This window comes from Carcharodon carcharias, chromosome 2 (genome assembly GCF_017639515.1).
Source record: "Carcharodon carcharias isolate sCarCar2 chromosome 2, sCarCar2.pri, whole genome shotgun sequence".
Lineage (NCBI taxonomy): Eukaryota > Metazoa > Chordata > Chondrichthyes > Lamniformes > Lamnidae > Carcharodon > Carcharodon carcharias.
The window spans coordinates 136,932,924-136,951,861 of NC_054468.1; the positions used below are offsets into that span (position 1 = coordinate 136,932,924).

At 43.4% G+C, this 18,938-nt stretch overlaps 1 protein-coding gene across 5 annotated transcripts in view; it reads left to right on the forward strand.

The window, feature by feature from the left end:
• The window catches only part of LOC121289705 (uncharacterized protein C6orf118-like), a 55,017-nt gene that overhangs the window by 14,516 nt on the left and 21,563 nt on the right, over positions 1 to 18,938 (forward strand). For 4 of the 5 annotated variants that reach the window (XM_041209341.1, XM_041209332.1, XM_041209358.1 and 1 more), the window contains 2 exons: positions 10,637 to 10,696; positions 13,104 to 13,228. In XM_041209341.1, coding sequence (XP_041065275.1) covers positions 10,637 to 10,696; positions 13,104 to 13,228 — 185 coding nt within the window. The remainder of the gene's footprint in view (positions 1 to 10,636; positions 10,697 to 13,103; positions 13,229 to 18,938) is intronic. The other variant, XM_041209367.1, reaches the window with a different exon arrangement.

The window sequence follows — 18,938 nt, forward strand, 5'->3', positions numbered from 1 at the left end:
AAAGCTTGATCGAAGAGATAGCTTTCAATGGGTGTTTCAAAGGAGGAAGGAGAAGTAGAGAGGTTTAGGGGGAGAATTTCAGATCTTAGGTCCTTGGCTACCCCCCACAGCCACCTACCCCCCACAGCCACCAATGTGGTGTGATAAAAATTCAAGGTGCTCAAAAGGCCAGGATTAGGGAAGGGCCTTTGAAAATAAGGATGAGAATTTTGTAAATTGAAGCATTTCTTATGTGGGAACCAATGTAGATGAGGTGTGATAGGTCATCAGAACTTGGTTCAAGTCAGGGTATGGGCAGCAAAGGATGAACATAAGTTTATGGAGGGTAGAATATGGGAGGCCAGCCAGGAGTGCAGTCTTGAGAATACAAAGGATGAATGTTTCGGCAGCAGATGAGTTGAGGCAGGGGCAGAGTCTGAAGGTGTTAAGGTTTTGAAATAAACGGTCTTAGTAATGGTGTGGATGCGTGGCCTGAATCTTACCTCTGGGTCAAATATGACACCAAAGTTGCAAACTGTCTGGTTCAGCTTCAGACAGTTACCTGTAAAAGGGGGAAGGTTGGACTCGGTTGCTGGGGATTGGAGTTAGTGGCAAAGATTGAAGGCAATGACTTCAGTCTTCACAATATTTAGCTGGAGGAAATTTCTGTTTATCCAGTACTGGATGTCAGACAAGCAGTCTGACGACCTAGAGACAAAGAAGCTTTTGAGAGAGGTAGTGGTGAGGTGGAGCTGGATTTCAGCAGCATACTTGTGGAAACTTGCACTGTGTTTTTGGATATGTTGCTAGTGGACAGAATGTAGATGAGAAAAAGGAGGGAGCCAAGTATAGATCCTTTGGGTATACCAGGGTTAATGGTGCAGGAGCGGGGAGAGAAACCCATTGGATTTGATTTTCTAGCAATTCTGGACATATAGAATGGAACCAAGTGAGCATGGTCCCTTCCAGTTGGATGACGGTGAAAAGGCATCAGAGGAGGATCATGTGTCAAAAGCTGCATATAGGTCAAGGATGATGAGGATGGATATGTGACCTATCTCATTGTGACATGAGATGTCATTTGTGACTTTGATAAAAGGCACTTTGATGAGGTGGCAGGGCAGGAATTTGATTGGAGGGATTGAAATATGGAGTTGCAGGAAAGATGAGCATAGACTTGGGAGGGAAAACCTCCACCTTTTTAAAAAAAAAATTCCTTATCTGAACCCCTAACACTCTCAGCTGTGCTGCTCTTTTTAAAATGTTACCACAGTGCATATATTTTGTTTCTCATAAATGTCTCATTTTGTACTTCTTCACAAATTCCATTTGAAAGCCAATCTTACATGATTGGATGTAAAGTTCTTTTCTATTATTAACCTTTCCTCCCTTTGTTTTCAATACCATGCGAAATACTATTGACATTCATCACCCTGCTGATAAATATACCATGTGTGTGAATATATCATGGCAGTAAAATGTATCCATGAGTAAATATCACAAAAATGTTTTCTCAAGGCCATTTTATAGTTCTTTTTTAACTTTTAAGTCGCACTGCTGGACCAAGTATTTCCCATTATATAGGTTGCCTCTGTTTCAAATGCCTGCACCATTACATTTACTTGATCTATATATGTTTACCTCTGTTAGGTGATTAAATAAGTTGTGCAAGTCCATTATGGTAAAGTGCACACTGTCTGTTGGAAGGAGTGAGTTAGATGAGCTGAATGACTGTTCTTTCTTCCATACATTCTTGATCATAAGTACAAAAGCTATTAGTTATCAATCTTTGAAACTTTGTTGAAATTCCTTTATAATGTCTCCATCAATAACTTTTCAGTTGTTGCATCATCCTTAAAGGGTTTGTGAAAAAGATGAACGTATAAAATGTGAAGCTGCCATTTGAGAGATGGTAATCCCTTTTTTATTGACATGGATTCACTTGCTTTTCAAAGAATGCATACAATCATGCAAATAAATGAACTTTAGCGATTTTACTGAAAGCAGCTCATAATAGCCCCATTCATGAAAATTAAACCTGCATGCAGTCCCGGAATCTAGTCTGTTCTGAAAGGGTCTAATTTATCCTAATCAGGACACTGCTAACTACAAAGTGCCTGTTGTTACAATCTCGGTAGAGACAAGTAACACTTTTTTAAAGTAGACAGAATTTGAAATCTCAGTGACTTACTAAGGGAATGAAGCCACAAAGTTCCATAGTTGAAAACAGAAGAATTTTTACTTTACCAGAGTCAGCAAAGTAAACGTTAAATACTACCTGTCCTATCAATACTAAATACTATCTATCCTATACGCTAACATCCAGAATAAACATGGATTATTAGGCAAATTGTGGTTGAATATAAACTATAAATTGCACGTTAAAGGGCCGATACAACTATGAGAGATCTTACTAATTGGCTCAGCAGTCCACTCAAATTTTCATGATTACAGTGAGCCTTCAAACTCTGTCTTCCTCACAAGGACTTTCGGCTCCGATCCTCCTAGAGCTAGTCTGATTCCCAGCCAACAGCAACGCATAACCAACCCGAGTTCCATAGGCACGGTCTTCACCGCAAATGGCACACGTCTGCAAGAACCTATACAAATCGGGGCTGGATTTTTGCCATGACAGAGAGGCTCTCCGTCATGGTGAAAATCCTGGAAATGCCGAAAATGCACCTGGCAGTGCCATCTTCGTGGGGGAGGGGGGTCGGGTCTGGAGTCAGGCTGGTGTTCGTGTATGCACGATTCACAGAGGGAGCTGGCCGTTTAAATCACCAACTGCCTCCACTGGATTGGGATTTTGGAAGAACAGGAGCGTGGAATCCAGGCTGTGCAGATTAGAATAGGTGAGAGGAGGTTTGAACTTGGTGGATTCTTATGGATAGCCAGGGGGTACCCCTTTGGAGAGGTAAGGTACATCTTTGGATAGAGTGCGAGGATACCTTTTGGAGAGGTAAGGCACCCTTTGGGTTTGTTAAAAGTGAACATTGTTATGATTCCCGCTGATGTTACTACTGGACAAGCTTGATCCCAGGATGGAACCTGGCCCGATAGATTCTAACTTTTCTTTTTGTTTAGATACATGGAGAGTAGCTACTGAACAGAGTCACATGAGTCAGCTGATGAACTTTTAACAAAAGAATAAAACATTTAAGAAAAGATACAACTATGAGAGATCTTACTAATTGGCTCAGCAGTCCACTCAGATTTTCATGATTACAGTGAGTCTTCAAACTCTGTCTTCCTCACAAGGACTTTCAGCTCCGATCCTCCTAGAGCTAGTCTGATTCCCAGCCAACAGCAATGCATAACCAACCCGAGTTCCATAGGCACGGTCTTCACTGCAAATGGCACACGTCTGCAAGAACCTATACAAATCGGGGCTGGATTTTCGCCATGACAGAGAGGCTCTCCGTCATGGTGAAAATCCTGGAAATGCCGAAAATGCCAAGCCCTGCTCCCGAACCTGGCAGTTGCCATCTTCGTGCGGGGGGGGGGGGGGGGGGTCTGGAGTCAGGCTGGTGTTCGAGTATTACAATACTCCTTCACCCACAACCACACCTTTACAAATATATACAGATTTGTAAGGATAGCCCAAGTTACAAAAGTTATCTTATACTCTAAAGTTCACAGTAAGTACACAGTCCATGTAGACTAATAGGTGACCTGTAGTCAGACACACCACACTCTGAAACTAAGTGACAGATGCCACCCCACACAAATGCTATGGATCTCTCCTCAGCTCCACCCAGACACTTGTAACACCGTCAGCCAACCAGTCTCTTTGAATTCTGTCTTTCACAGGAGAGTTTCCAATTTCCGCTCTCCAAGCACTTGCTTTGGAATCTTCTCCCAAACCGATGCTTTCTCTCAGGCACCTTCCACAAGGGTTCACCTCCAGAGTTTTGAACACTCCTTCCGATGTTCCACTCCCTTGGATCGCCATGTGCATTCAAACTTCCTTCCATGCACTCTCTTAAATGCTCAGTCGTGCCAACAGTACACCACTGCTTCATATGCCCATAGTAAAGAGTTACAGACCTTCAGCTGTCTCTTTGGACCTTCCAACTTCTTGCAAGCTGTTTTTGCTTTAAACCTGCTTCCTGAAGCATTTCTTCCTTTAGGCTGAAGCTTGGAGCCTTCATCTGCTCCTCACTCTTAACTTCACTTAACAAGCCCTTTTCCAGGTTCCTGTCCTTTCCTTGACTAGAAGGTCTTCTAGGGACTTTCTCCTGTTCCACTCCCCTGGATTTTGTGGACATTTCTTTTTTGGCTTGGAACCTGCTATCTGTCCCTTTTCATGTCCTGCCTGTCCTGGCACCTTCTTCCAACTGCATTCAAGCTGCTGTTTTTTTTCTCTCTCTCTGTGTGGGTGGGTCTTCCTCTCTGGACCCTTGTTGCTAGGCAACAGCACAGGTTTTTTCTACCCTTGTGTTTCCTTTAATTTCTCCCCAAGAGTCATAAAACTCATTAGAAACACAGATATACAAACAGTTTTAGACCTACTGTCTCCCTCAGATAAAACTAAACCCCAGGTTCCCCCTTTTAAAGTGAAACCAAAACTCAACTTGACCTTTTTTAACACACACATGGAAATACAAATCAAACTTAAACTTTAAAGCTAAAACTCATTCCTAACACCCATAAATACAAATATAACTTACTTTATTTATATTTCCTAAAAACTTGGTATGCATTTTTTTACATGCAAACTAATTGGAACAGCCTGGCTGTCGAGGAAGTTGGCATAGGGGTTATTGGGACCGAGGAGGGGTGGATAGGGGACATGGATTGGCATAAAGGTTATGGGGTCATGTGGTTGGTAGGGGGCATGGGTTGGCATGGATGTGGCATAGAGTGTGTGAGAGCGGTGGGGATGAGGGCTGGTGGGATGTTTTTTGGTTTATTGTTATTTTTCTTTTATTTAAACACAGTGCGGAGCACAGAGACAGTACTTGCGCCCAACCGGCCTCCACACCCGGCAGCCCACGCATTCACTCTGGGGTCGCCATCCCTGACTTGTTTGCTGCCCGTAACTCTCTTTCCCCCCCCCCCCCCCCCCCCCCCCACCCCCAGCTCCTTGCACTCCTGACTGATAATCCCACCTGTAAATGGACATTTTTAAAGGTCGGGTTCAACAAGCTGGGAAATCTCCTGCCTTGGCAAACCCAATCCAGGAACGAAAGCCTGGGTCTTCGTCTGGGCAGTTAGATTCATCCATGTTACTTTCAAGTAACAGAAACAGCTGCAGCAACTTAGTCTCTGTTATTCTCAGCTTGTGGATCTAGTCTCTTCTTGAGCCTTCTTGTCTGTTCTGCATCAGTGGACTCAACAACTGCTGCATAGCTTGCACAGATCTGTCCTTTTATATTTTTCAACAATGTTTAGTTTTAATTTCCCACCCTCAGCTTGCTCCTGATTCCTTAGAGACTAGAGACAGGTTTTTTTCTGCTTTCCTTTCAGTTCAGCTTCTGTTTAAAAGTAAGGCCTGCCTCAAAAACATACAAATTGAATTTAAAAATATAGATTCCCTCACACTGCAATTTTAATAGTTGTATGAAGGAATACCTTTCCATGAAGTCTCATTGCATCAGGTCAAACATGGGCAAGGAAACCTCCTGCTGATTACCACATCCTGCACCCCCATCAGCTGATGAATCAGTGCTCCTCCATATTGAACCCACTTTGAGGAAGCATTGAGGGTGGCAAAGGTGCAGAATATACTCTGGGTGAGGGACTTCAATGTCCATCACCAAGTGTGGCTTGGTAGCACCACTACAGACCGAGCTGGCTGAGTCCTAAAGGACATTGCTGCTAGACTGAGTCTGGCAGGTGGTAAGGGAACCAACAAGAGGGGAAAACGTACTTGCCCTCATCCTCACCAACCTACCTACTACAGATGCATCTGTCCATGACAGTATTGGTAGGAGCCTTCACATTGAGAATACCCTCCATCATGTTGTGTGGTACTGCCATCATGCCAATTGGGACAGATTTCAAACAGATCTAGCAATTCAAGACTGACCAACCATGAGGTGCCATGGGCCATCAGCAGAAGCAGAATTGTATTCAACCACAATCTGTAACCTCATGGCCCGCCATATCCTCCACTGTACCATTACCACCAAGCCATGGGATCAAGCCTGGCTCAATGAAGAGTGCAGGAGGGCATGAGGTGTCAACCTGGTGAAGCTACAGCATAGGACTACTTGCGTGCCAAGCGGAATAAGCAGCAAGCAATAGACAGCTAAGCGATTCTGCAACCAATGGATCAGATCCAAGCTCTGCAGTCCTGCCATTTCCAGCTGTGAATGGTGGTGGACAATTAAACAACTCACTTGAGGAGCAGGCTCCACAAACATCCCCACCCTCAATGATGAGGGAGCTCAGCACATCAGTACAAAAGAGAAGGCTGAAGCACGTGTGACTTTTGGTCTTCAACCAGAAGTGCCAATTGGATGATTCATCTCGCCCTCCTCCGGAGGCCCCCAGCATAACAGATGCCAGTCTTCAGCCAATTCTATTCACTCTACATGATAGCAAGAAATGGCTGAGGGCACTCGATACTGCAAAGGCTGTGGGCCCTGACAATATTCCGGCAATAGTACTGAAAACTTGTGCTCCAGAAGTAGCTGCACCCCTAGCCAAGCTGTTCCGGTACAGTTACAACACTGGCATCTACCCAGCAATGTGGAAAATTGCTCAGGTATTTCCTGTCCACAAAAAGCAGGAGAAATCCAACCCGGCCCCAATTACTGCCCCATCAGTCTACTATAGATCATCAGAAAAGTGATGGAATGGGTTATCAACAGTGCTATCAAGCGGCACTTGCTTAGTAATAACCTGCTACTAATGCTCAGATTGGGTTCCACCAGGGCCACTCAGCTCCTGACCTCATAAAGACTTGGTTCGAACATGAACAAAAGAGCTGAACTCCAGAGGTGAGGTGAAACTGACTGGCCTTGATATCAAGGCAGCATTTGACCGAGTGTGGCATCAAGGAGCCTGAGCAAAACTGGAGTCAATGGGAATCAGGGGAAGGCTCTCAGCTGATAGGAGTCATACCTAGTGCAAGGAGGATGGTTGTGGTTGTTGGAGGTCAGTCATCTTAATTCCAGTACTTCACTGCAAGAGCCCCTCAGGGTAGTGTCCTAGGCCTACCAGTCTTTGGGATGTATGGCCTACATAGGTGCATCAAAGACATTATGTGGGATAATGCCTACCCTGATCAGATTTCATGCTGTATACCCACAACATCATGAACAGGCCTAAGGCCATCACTTTCAGCCGTGAAAAGTGCCCAGTCTACCTCAGATTACCATGGAAGGTCAAGGTATCTCAAAATTTGACCAACAGGTGAAGCTAGCTGGTTCATGCTGCTGCTATGCAGTAGCAACACAAGTGGCATTCGCCACTAACAAGATGCTGCCATCAAGCCAAAAAGATGTTCTGCCTATCATAGAAATGGTGTATGAATTTCAGTGCCAGTGTGATTCTAGGTATGTAGGTCATGCATCCCAAAGACTGGTGGATCATATCAAACAGCATGTCCCTTCCGCTGTTTGCAATAGGTAAGGTACTGACTGTACCCAACCAACCCATGCTTGCAAAACTCAAAACACAGTGTCGAACATTAGATGTGATTTCACAATTGGGCACCATTTGCTAAATAATCCACAGCGTGCTAAGAATTACGCTGACAACCAATTTAAGAATGTCAGTTGGGCTCGCAATGTGGCGCATTTGCATGTACTGGAAGCTACGTATATTAATGCACAGGACCTTTTTCTTTGCAGACAGAAAGACCATATACACACATTTCACCTGTTTCAGTTAAACAAAATAACTGAGCCATTCACTGATTTATTCCCCAGAGCAATGTCTTGACTAATTAGTCAAGCTGTCTAGTTTAAATTGCAAACAATGCTTGGCAGTTAATTGTCAGTCACCAACCAACTAGTGCATTCTGCATGGCAACTCCTCTACCAATCAGAGTCCACTTGTCAACCAATCATCACTGTCTTCTCAAACAATATAAATATGTTTTATTTCACTGACATTGGTATTTTCTTGAAAATTTTCCTGATGAGTGCAAGATGAAACCCTTTGACAAAAAAAATCTCTTTTTCAGCAATACTCCTCAGATACTGAGGCAGTCTATGTCTAAGTGCAGCAAGACCTGGACAATATCCAGGCTTGGGCTAAGAAGTGACAAGTTAGATTCGTGCCATGCAAGTGACAGGCAAATGACAGTATCCAAAAAAAGAGAATCTAACTATCACCCCTTGATATTCAATCGCTGAGTTCCACACCATCAACATCCTGAGGGTTACCATTGACCAGAAACTGGACTAGCCACATAAATACTGTGGCTACAAGAGCAGGACCAAGGCTAGGAATCCTGCGGTGAGTAACTCACCTCCTGACTCCCCAAAGTCTGTCCACCATCTACAAGGCACAAGTCAGGAGTGTGATGGAATGCTTTTCACTTGCCTGGATGAGTGTAGCTCCAACAACAGCCAAGAAGCATGACACCATCCAGCACAAAGCAGCCCTCTTGATTGGCACCCCTTCCACAAATATTCACTCCCTCCACCACTGACACACAGTGGTAGCAGTGTGTACCATCTACAAGATGCACTGCAGGAACTGACCAAGCTTCCTTAGACAGCACCTCTCAAACCCATGACTGCTGCCATCTAGAAGGACAAGGGCAGCAGGTACATGGGAACACCACCACCTGGAAGTTCCCCTTCAAGCCATTCACCATCCTGACTTGGAAATATATCACCATCGCTGGGTCAAAGTCCTGGAATTTCACCCCCCCCCACCTCTCCCACCTCAACAGCACTGTGGGTGTACCGACACCACATGGATTGCAGCTCACCACCACCTTCTCAAGGGCATTTAGCAATGGGCAATTAACGCTGGCCTAGCCAGCAATGGCCACATCCCATGCATGAATTTTAAAAAAGCAGCTAACTGCAAGGACATATAGTGCACATTCTTTAAAGTTTTAAAATGATCGATATTAAGTGACAATATGTTGCTTTTAATGCTGTGCTTACTGTGGAAAGTTTTTTTTTGTAAGAGTGTATGCTTTGTCCCAAAGCTGAGTGACACCTATTAAGAACGCAAGAAACTGTATGCACCAAAATGCTTCTCATCCGTGTTATCATTCCATGCTCTTTGTTCTCTGTTAATATTGGAAACTGCTTGAAATGATTGATTATTCCAGATTAAGACTTAGTTGTTTACAGCTTGTGGGTTTTTAGACATGTCCAAACAGTTCTCCTTCATGTTTCCAAATCTCTAGACATGTGACAGAAGTGCTTTCCCCTGTCCATGTGAAGTGGACCTGGTGGACCTGCAACACCAGGAAGAGAGGACCCCATCCTCCATAACTAATTATCGATCTCCATAACTTACTTTAAAGAGAATATATAAATCTGATTCAAAATTTTCTGTCTGTGTAACCACTTTCTGTTGTTACATTTATCCATCTTTTTCCATTCACTTTTCCCTATTTATCATTTCCTGTGTCCACATTTATAATGTTTATTTTCTATGTAAAAATCCTAACATTGATTGTGCAATTTTGGTATCTGGTTCACTTAACACCTAAAAATATTTTCTGACTTTTTTAATTGCCATTTCATTCCTTAGTAACTAAAACTTAAAATGTCTTGGAATTGACCCTTTTGCCTGAAGTTACAATTCTGTGAACTGAATTTGTATTATGCAGCCGAACTAACTTCCCAGGATTTATCAGCACCATTCACTCAGCTATACTGATAGAATATTTTTCCTCTATCTTTCTGTCCAGCAGCTTTCCTTCTAATAATGTTGAAAAAAAATACAAGGCAATTTCAAAAGCTTTTTTAATGTAAAATCAATATAGTGATTTCTGTTAAAACTGAGGCAGTGTGTGTTTGAACGAAAAATGATAGCTTTCTTAATTCATTTATGCTGTGGCTTTCATGGTGTAGCAATTTTAGAAAATGTATTCAGCTGAAAAAAAATGCCTAGCTTCATTTAATGTTGCTTCAATTTCCAAAAAAAAGACCATCACTGGGGAGGGGTAGAAAAAGAAAGTGTGTTTGTGATTCTTTATTTAAAGTTGTTTCAATAGTTAAAAAAAAACTAGCTCTCTTTGGAAGCTGATGAATTGTCACATGTAATTTTGACAGTTTGAAAGGATCAATGTAATGTGGATACACAAAAAACTGAGAGAAAGTGGCAGACAGATAGATACAGGTAAAGATAGCGAGAAACAGATTAAATTTCTTTCTACAGTCTAATTCTCATTCTTTTTTTTAACAAGAAGTAGAATTTTGAATGCAATCAAAGTACCTTTGAGGGAGACAGACAGGATGAAAGGAGACGAGGGAAACAGATTGAGGGTGAGAGGCCCTCTCAGAGAGTGAATTAATTCTTTCTTCTCTTCCCTCTGTTTATTCTTCTCCCTTCTCTTTTCAGCACACTCTCCACCTTTTCTCTTGCACTATTCCAACCCTCGCACATTCCCCCCCTCCCATCTGTCCCTTCCCAAATTGTTGGTTTAGAGACTGTACTGTTACTATAGTTTAACCCCCATAAAATGTTGAACGTTGTTTCTTTCACTTTTTCTTGTTTGCCCCTCTTCCCTCAGTCTGAATATGATCTGTATCTTACGTCACTCCTGGAATCCCAGCCAAAGGATCAACACAAGGTAATGTGTTTAAAAATTGCAACTCTTCGAATGAATCTACATGTTGGGAAACTTCTGTCAGGGAATCAAAGTTGAAACTGTATGTCACAATATTTTAGGAAATGGTTGTATTCAGTAGAGCAGTGTGATAAACTTATGCGGTACTGCTTTTTCACAGGCTCCTTTGATGTTACAGATGCAACATAATATCACCCAAAAGTTCTGTATATTGTACATCACCATAAAAAAGAGAAAACAAACTTGTATTCATATAGCACCTTTTGTGACCTCAGGATGTCCCAAAGTGCTTTACGTCAAATGAAGTAGTTTATAATAGTGTTGTAAATGCAGGGAACGTGGCAGTCAATTTGCACATAAAAGGGGACCCTCAGACATCAATGTGGTATTGACCAGTTAATCAGTTTTAGTGATGTTGGTTGATGGATAATTATTGGTCAGGACACTGGAAAAATTCCAGTTGCTCCTCTTTGAATAGTGCCATGTTGTCTTTATGCAACCTGAGAGGATAGTGGGGCCTCGGTTTAATACCTCATCTAAAAGACCAAAACCTATAACTATGAAATTGCAATAAATGATAACTAAGCAATCAAAGGGCACAAAATCTATTCTACTAAATAATCACCAACAGAAAAATGAAGTGAAAGGTTACATCAATGCATTTATTTATTAAAGTTGTTTCTACCCTTGTTTTCCCGTCCAGAGTATCCAATCTCTCCTTTACAAATTCACTTCTCTTTCCAAGCATGTTTTTTTTCACTTCTTTGTTTGATTTACTACCCATTTCTACTTAACAAAACATCATATTTAAAAGTATTACACATGTCTGTGTGTGATTCAGTATTTAAACACTCATGTAAATGACATACCATACTGTTAACAAATGTTAGCCTCTGTGGGCAAAAGGAATTAAATTTGCTGAGCTTTTCAAAACGTTGCTCCTTATGTTCTTGTCAGATGCCAGGTTCTTTTGGCTCCCTCTGCTCCAGCAAGTCAACTTCAAGATCTTTATCCTCACATTCATGCTCTCTGATCATTGAATTTAACAAATCTTATAATTTGTGGGCCATCATGAGAAAAATTATTCTGAATATGGTTCGGCAGAGTTTCAATGCTACTGAATTTGGGCAATATCAAAAGAATCCTGATCCTATGTATTTTGGTTAAATGTCAACAGAGTGCTTTAGTTTTGAAAACCTGTTGATCAGAACTGTGCTCAGAATTTCCCTACTGCATTTGAAGAAGTGAAGTGTTCCTCTTGTGTTGTCAGTCTTGGCTCGGTTGGTAGCATTCTCACCTCTGAGTCGGATTGTTGTGGGCTCAAGGCACATGAGCACAAGATCTGGGGTGCAATACTAAGGGAATGCTTTACTTTCAGAGGTGCTGTGTTTCAGAAGCTCCAGTCTGTCCCCTCAGCTGGAATTAAAAGATCCCAAGGCCCAACAAGAGAGAATCCAACCATCGCCCCATGACATTAAATGGCATTACCATCGCTGAATCCCCCACTATCAACATCCAGAAACTGAACTGGATTAGCCATATGGCTACAACAGCAGGTCAGAGGCTAGGAATCCTGTGGCAAGTAACTCACCTCCTGACTCCCCAAAGCTTTGCCACCATCTACAAGGCACAAATCAGGAGTGTGATGGAATACTCTCCACTTGCCTGGATGAGTGAAGCTCCAACTATACTCAAGAAGCTTGACACCATGCAGGACAAAGCAGCCCGCTTGATCAGCACCCCACCTTCAAACATTCACTCCCTCCACCACTGACTCACAGTGTGTACCATCTACAAGATGCACTACAGGAACTCATCAAGTCTTCTTGGACAGAACCTTCCAAACTCATGATCATAACCATCTAGAAGGACAAAGGTAGCGGTCACATGGGAACACCACCACCTGGAAGTTCTTCTCCAAGTTACTCACCATTCTGACTTGGAAATATATCGCCGTTTCTTCACCGTCACTGGGTCAAGATCCTGGAGCTCCCTCCCTAACAGCACTGTGGATGTACCTACAGCACATGGACTGCAGCTGTGCAAGAAGGCAGCTCACCACCACCTTCTCAAGGGCAATTAGGGATGGGTAATAAATGATGCCCCAGCCAGCAGCACCCACATACCATGAATGAATTTTTAAAAACTGGTGCTTGCTTACAGTAGTTGAATTGTCTAGTTTTATGTAAACTGCATATCATATTTATTTTTCACTTGTCTTTTTCCTTCCTTTAAAGACAATGAAGAACTTTTGTGCCCTATCATAATGGGACAAAGATGCAATGACCTCTGATATGACAGGGCAGCTACCCTACTTTGTCAATTACTGTTGCTGATAAATATTTACATGTAGGAGTTTCCAAGAAGCTTAATGGTTTCAAAATGTATTTTCTTCTTCTAACTCCAACAGACCTTGCAGTCACAGCTACGAGGTATGAACCGCAGGACTCTGAAAACTCACCATGTAGAGGAGGCTCAACAGAAAGTTTTAAATCTGGAGCAGGAAGCCAGACTTGCTTTGCAGAGGAATGATGAGTATGTTTATAGCGTGCCTATGAGAATATTGCTTTAACTTGGTGCTTTATTCTGTAAAGTCATTGGCCAGAGTTTTCCCCACTTAAAAAAAAAATTCATACATGGTATAATTTTTGGGCCCCAACCCTTCCACCTTCCAGTGAAATCTTACTGGAAGAGACCTGTAAAGGCCACCACCATTTCTGTTGTCCCTTAGGGAGGTGAGGCTGGCTGATGAGGCGGGAGGCCCAAACAGAGCGGCAAGTGAGGAAGGGCAGCAGCCTTCACTGTGGCTTCAGTAGAGTGCAGCGACAGTGACTGGGGCATCAGAGAGAGGTGAGGAAGAAGGGGCTGGAATGATTCTGTTAAGCTTGTGTTCTTCAGCAGTTATTCACAGCAGGCTGCATGAGAGTCTGCTGCAATGGTGGGCCCTTGATCGCAGGCTTCCCTTTTAGTGAGATTAATTGCAGATCTCATATAAAGACCAAATAGGTGGGACCTCCTGCTGTGCACTTGCCTCCTGTGAGCTAGCGAGTCATGCACACTACTTGGGTCCCAGTTGTCTCTGGGAAAATTGGAATGTCACAGGAAAATCCAGATTACCTACCTACTGAAGAACATAAGAACATAAGAAATAGGAGCAGGAGTAGACCATATGGCCCAATAAGCCTGCCTTGCCATTCAATACATTTGTGGCTGATCTCAGGCTTCAACTCCACTTTCCACCCAATCCCCATACCTGTTGAGAGAGGCCAAAAATCTGTCAATCACAGCCTCAAATGCATTTAGCAATGGAGCATCCACAATCCTCTGGGATAGAGACTTCCAAAGATTCACAACTCTTTGATTGAAGTAATTTATCCTAAATGATCAGCGTGTTATCCTAAGACTGTACCCCTATGTTTTAGATTCCCCAACAAGCGAAAACAATCTCTCAACATCTACGCTATCAAGCCCCTGCAGAATTTAATTCATTCATGTGAAGTCGCTGGCTAGACCAGCAATTATTGCCCATCCCTAATTGCCCTTGAGCAGGTGGTGGTGGTGAGCTGCCTTCTTGAATTGCTGCAGTCCATTTGGTGTAGGTACATCCACAGTGCTGTTAGGGAGGGAGTTCCAGGATTTTGACCCAGCAACAGTGAAGGAACGGTTAGGATGGTGTGTGACTTGGAGGGGAACTTCCAGGTGGTGGTGTTCCCATGTATCTGCTGCCCTTGTCCTTCTAGATGGTAGTGGTGGTGGGTTTGGAAGGTGCTGTCTAAGGAAGCTTAGTGAGTTCTTGCAGTGTATCTTGTAGTTGGTACACACTGCTGCCACTGTGCGTCAGTGGTGGAGGGAGTGAATGTTTGTGGAAGGGGTGCCAATCAAACAGGCTACTTTGTCTTGGATAGTGTCAAGCTTCTTGAGTGTTGTGGGAGCTGCACTCACCTAAGCAAGTGGGGAGTATTCCATCACATTCCTGACTTGTGCCTTGTAGCTGGTGGACAAGCTTTGGGGAATCAGGAGGTGAGTTACCCACTGCAGGATTCCTAGCCTCTGACCTCTTGTATTTATATGGCTAATCCGGTTCAGTTTCTGGTCATTGGTAACCCCCCAGGATGTTGATAGTGGGGGATTCAGCGATCGTAATGTTAATGCCATTGAATGTCAAGGGGCAATATTTAGATTCTCTCTTGTTGAAGATGGTCATTGTCTGGAAACTGTGTAGTGCGATTTTACTTGCCACTTGTCAGCTCAAGTCTGGGTATTGTCCAAATCTTCCTGCATTTGGGCATGGACTGCTTCAAAATCTGAGGAGTCACGAATGGTGCTGAACATTGTGCAATCATCAGCGAATATTCCCACTCCTGACCTTAAATGGAAAGAAGGCCATTGATGAAGCAGCTGAAGATGGTTGGGCCGAGGACACTATCCTGAGGAACTCCTACAGTGATGTCCTGGAACTGAGATTATTGACCTCCAACAACCAAAACCATCTTCCTTTGTGCTGGGCATGACTCCAAACAGCGGAGAGTTTTCCCCCTGAATCCCATTGACTCCAGTTTTGCTAGGGCTCCTTGTTGTTACACTTAGTCAAATGCTGCCTTCATGTCAAGGGCTGTCACTCTCACCTCACCTCATCTTAGGAGTTAAGCTGTTTTGTCCATGTTTGAATCAAGGCTGTAATTAGATCAGGAACTGAGTGGCCCTGGCAGAAGCCAAACTAAGTGTCAATGAGCCGGTTATTGCTAAGCTTGATAGCACTGTTGATGACCTCTTCCATCACTTTACTGATGATGGAGAGTAGACTGATTGGGCGGTAATTGGCAGGGTTGGATTTGTCCTTTTTTTTGTGTACAAGACGTCTCTTGACAATTTTTCACATTATCGGGTAGATGCCAATGTTGTAGTTGGACTGGAACAGACTGGCGAAGGGCGCGGCAAGTTCTGAAGCACAAGTCTTCAGTACTATTGCTGGAATATTGTCAGGGCCCAAAGCCTTTGCAGTATCCAGTGCCCTCAGCTGTTTTTTTATATCACATGGAGTGAATAGAATTAGCTGAAGATTAGCATCTATGATGATGGGGACCTCCGGAGGAGGCCGAGATGGATCCTGCACTAGGTACTTTTGGCTGAAGATTGTTTAATTGTCTACCATCATTTAGAACTGGATGTGGCATAATGGCAAAGCTTAGATCTAATCCATTAGTTGTAGGATCGTTTAGCTCCATCTATCACTTGCTGCTTATGCTGTTTGGCATGGAAGTAGTCCTGTGTGTTGCTTCACCAGGTTGACACCTTATTTTTAGGCATGCCTGGTACTGCTTCTGGCATGTCCTCTTGTACTCTTCATTGAACCAGGCTTCATTGATCCCCTGTCTTGGTGGTAATGGTAGAATGGGGGATATGACAGGGCATGAGGTTACAGATTCTGTTTGAGTACAGTTTTGCTGATGATGGCCCAAAGTGCTTCATGGTTGCAAATCTTGAGTTGCTGGATCTGTTCGAAATCTATCCCACTTAGCATGGTGCTAGTGCCACACGACACGACGGAGGTTATCCTCAATGTGAAGACAGGACTTTGTCTCCACAAGAACAATGCAATGGTCACTCCTGCCAATGCTTTCATAGGTAGATGCATCTGCAGCAGGCTAGTTGGTGAGGATGAGGTCCAGTATGTTTTTTCCTTTTGTTGGTTCCCTCACCACCTGCAGCAGACCCAGTCTAGTAGCTGTGTCCTTCAGGTCTTGGTCAGCTCGGTCTGTAATGGTGCTACCGAGCCACTCTTGGTGATGGACATTGAGGTCCCCCACCCAGAGTATATTCTGTGCCCTTGCCAGCCTCAGTGCCTCCTTCAAGTGGTGTTCAGCATGGAGGAGCACTGATTCACCAGCTTTGGGGGGCTGGGGGAATGGGGTGGGTGGTGGCGGGGGGGGCGGGTTTGGTACATGGTAATCAGCAGGAAGTTTCCTTGCCCATCATAGACCTAATGCCATGAGGCTTCATGGGGGCCAGAGTCAATGTTGAGGACTCTCAGGGCAATACCCTCCCGACTGTATACCACTGTGTTGCCACCTCTGCTGGGTCTGTCCTGCCGGTGGGTCAGGACATACTCAGGGATGGTGATGGTGGTGTCTGGGACATTATCTGTAAAATATAACTGTCAAGCTGTTGCTTGATTAGTCTGTGAGACAGCTCTCCCAATTTTAGCACTAGCCCCCAGATGTTACTAAGGATGACTTTGCAGGGCTTTGTTTGCCATTTTCATTTCCTAGGTACCTAGGTTGATCCCAGGTGTTCTGACCAGTTGCATTCCTTTTAGACTTTTTAGTTGTTTAATACAACTGAGTGGCTTGCTGGGCCATTTCAGAGGGCATTTGAGAATCAACTACATTGTTGTGGGTCTGGAGTCACATGTAGGCCAGACGAGGTAAGGACAGCAGATTTCCTTCCCTAAAGAACACGAGTGAACCAGGTGGATTTTTATGACAATCAACAATGCTTTCATGGTCATCATTAGACTTTTAATTCTTTTTTTTTATCCTGTATGTTTCAAGGAGATCACCTTTCATTCTCCTAATCTCCAGAGAATACAGACCCTATTTACTCAGCCTCTCATCATAGGGCAACCCTCTCATCCCAGGAACCAATCTAGTCAACCTATGCTGTGTGGTCTCCTTCGCAAGTACAGATACAGTCTCCCAAATCCGGCACCCTTGGGGCCGAGACTCTGCTGGATTTCAGATTTTCCTTGATTTTGGAACCAACTCCTTTACACAGGCAGTCTTTGTAGCACACTCAGTACTGATAGTTAATGTCATGATAAAATAGCTCAGTTGTAAATTATGGGACAGGGAATGCTTGTGTGCCACGAGTCCTCATAATCATTTTGGGAGGAAACATTGAAGATTTGTAAGTTTGGTTGGGCAAATTTTTATAAATCTAATCTTACAGTGGAGTGATGCTTGTAGGAAAAGAGCATTTGCTTAGACTGCAATAATGGCCAACCATCTTGAAAATGCCCTGTTTATGCCTACCCTTTGCTTACTGTTCTGTAACCAATCCTGTAACCATGTTACTATATTAGCCCTAACTCCATGAGCTCTAATCTTGCCTATTAACCTTTTGTGTGGCACCTTATCAAATGCTTTTTAAAAACCCAGGTATACTACATCTACTGGTTCCCCTTTATCTACCCTACTAGTTACCTCCTCAAACTCTAATAAATTTTTCAAACAGGAATTCCCCTTAATAAAGCCATATTGACTTGTTCTAATCATTCTATACTTTCCTAGGTACATTTGTTTAGGACTTCCTTACTCAACTACCTTAATTGGCTTCTCGCTGCTGCTGGTCGGTTAGCTGTCAGCGCTTCGATGCTGCCTCTGGTATAAGTGCACAGAGGCGCAAAGACAACAGGAAGCCAGCCCAACACATTTTTCTGCTATTGTCCAACAACCACTGCTCATCCCCCCCCCCAAAATTGCCTCCAAACCCCACTCCAAGGAGCTTGGAAAATTTTAGTGATTGATTTGGAATGAATAGTTTAATTTTAATTTTGTTATGTAATGCCCCCTTGGGTAGCCCACAATGCATGAGGCATACAGTAAGGCCATGAATCCCACTAGAGATGACCATGTATTTCAACCTATGCAGTAAATGTTGCAGTAAATATTGAGAATTTGGAGAGTGATAAATTTATTAGTCCATTGTTTTGCTTCATTCCAGAAGCCAGGCAGTGAGCCATTATTACTATGGTTTGGGTTAACAGTAAAATTGCAGTATTATTGATTCATCTAGTCATCATAAACCCAAAGAACTCCCAAACCAAACATTTAAATCTATAGAACAAGGGAGTTAAATTAGGAGTTCCCACTTTCTGTGCTGGCTGCTGTGGGGCAAACCAGTGTTGCAGCAAGAACCTGAAGCAGGCATTAGGCCCCTTACTGGTATATGTAGATGGACTAGTATAAAAACAAAGTACTAGAAAAACTCAGCAGGTCGGGCAGCATCTGTGGAGAGAGAAACAAAGTTAATGTTTTGAGTCCATAACGACAACTCTTCAGGACTGATAAACAGACCTGTGTGTGGACTCGGAAGATGTGGGTACAGTACTCAATGAATACTTTGCGCGGTCTTCACAATGGAAAAGGACAACGCAGGTATAGACATCAGAGTGGGGGACTGTGAAATATTGGAGGAAATTAACATAGAGAGAGGAGGTTTTAGTGGCCTTAAGAGTGGATAAGTC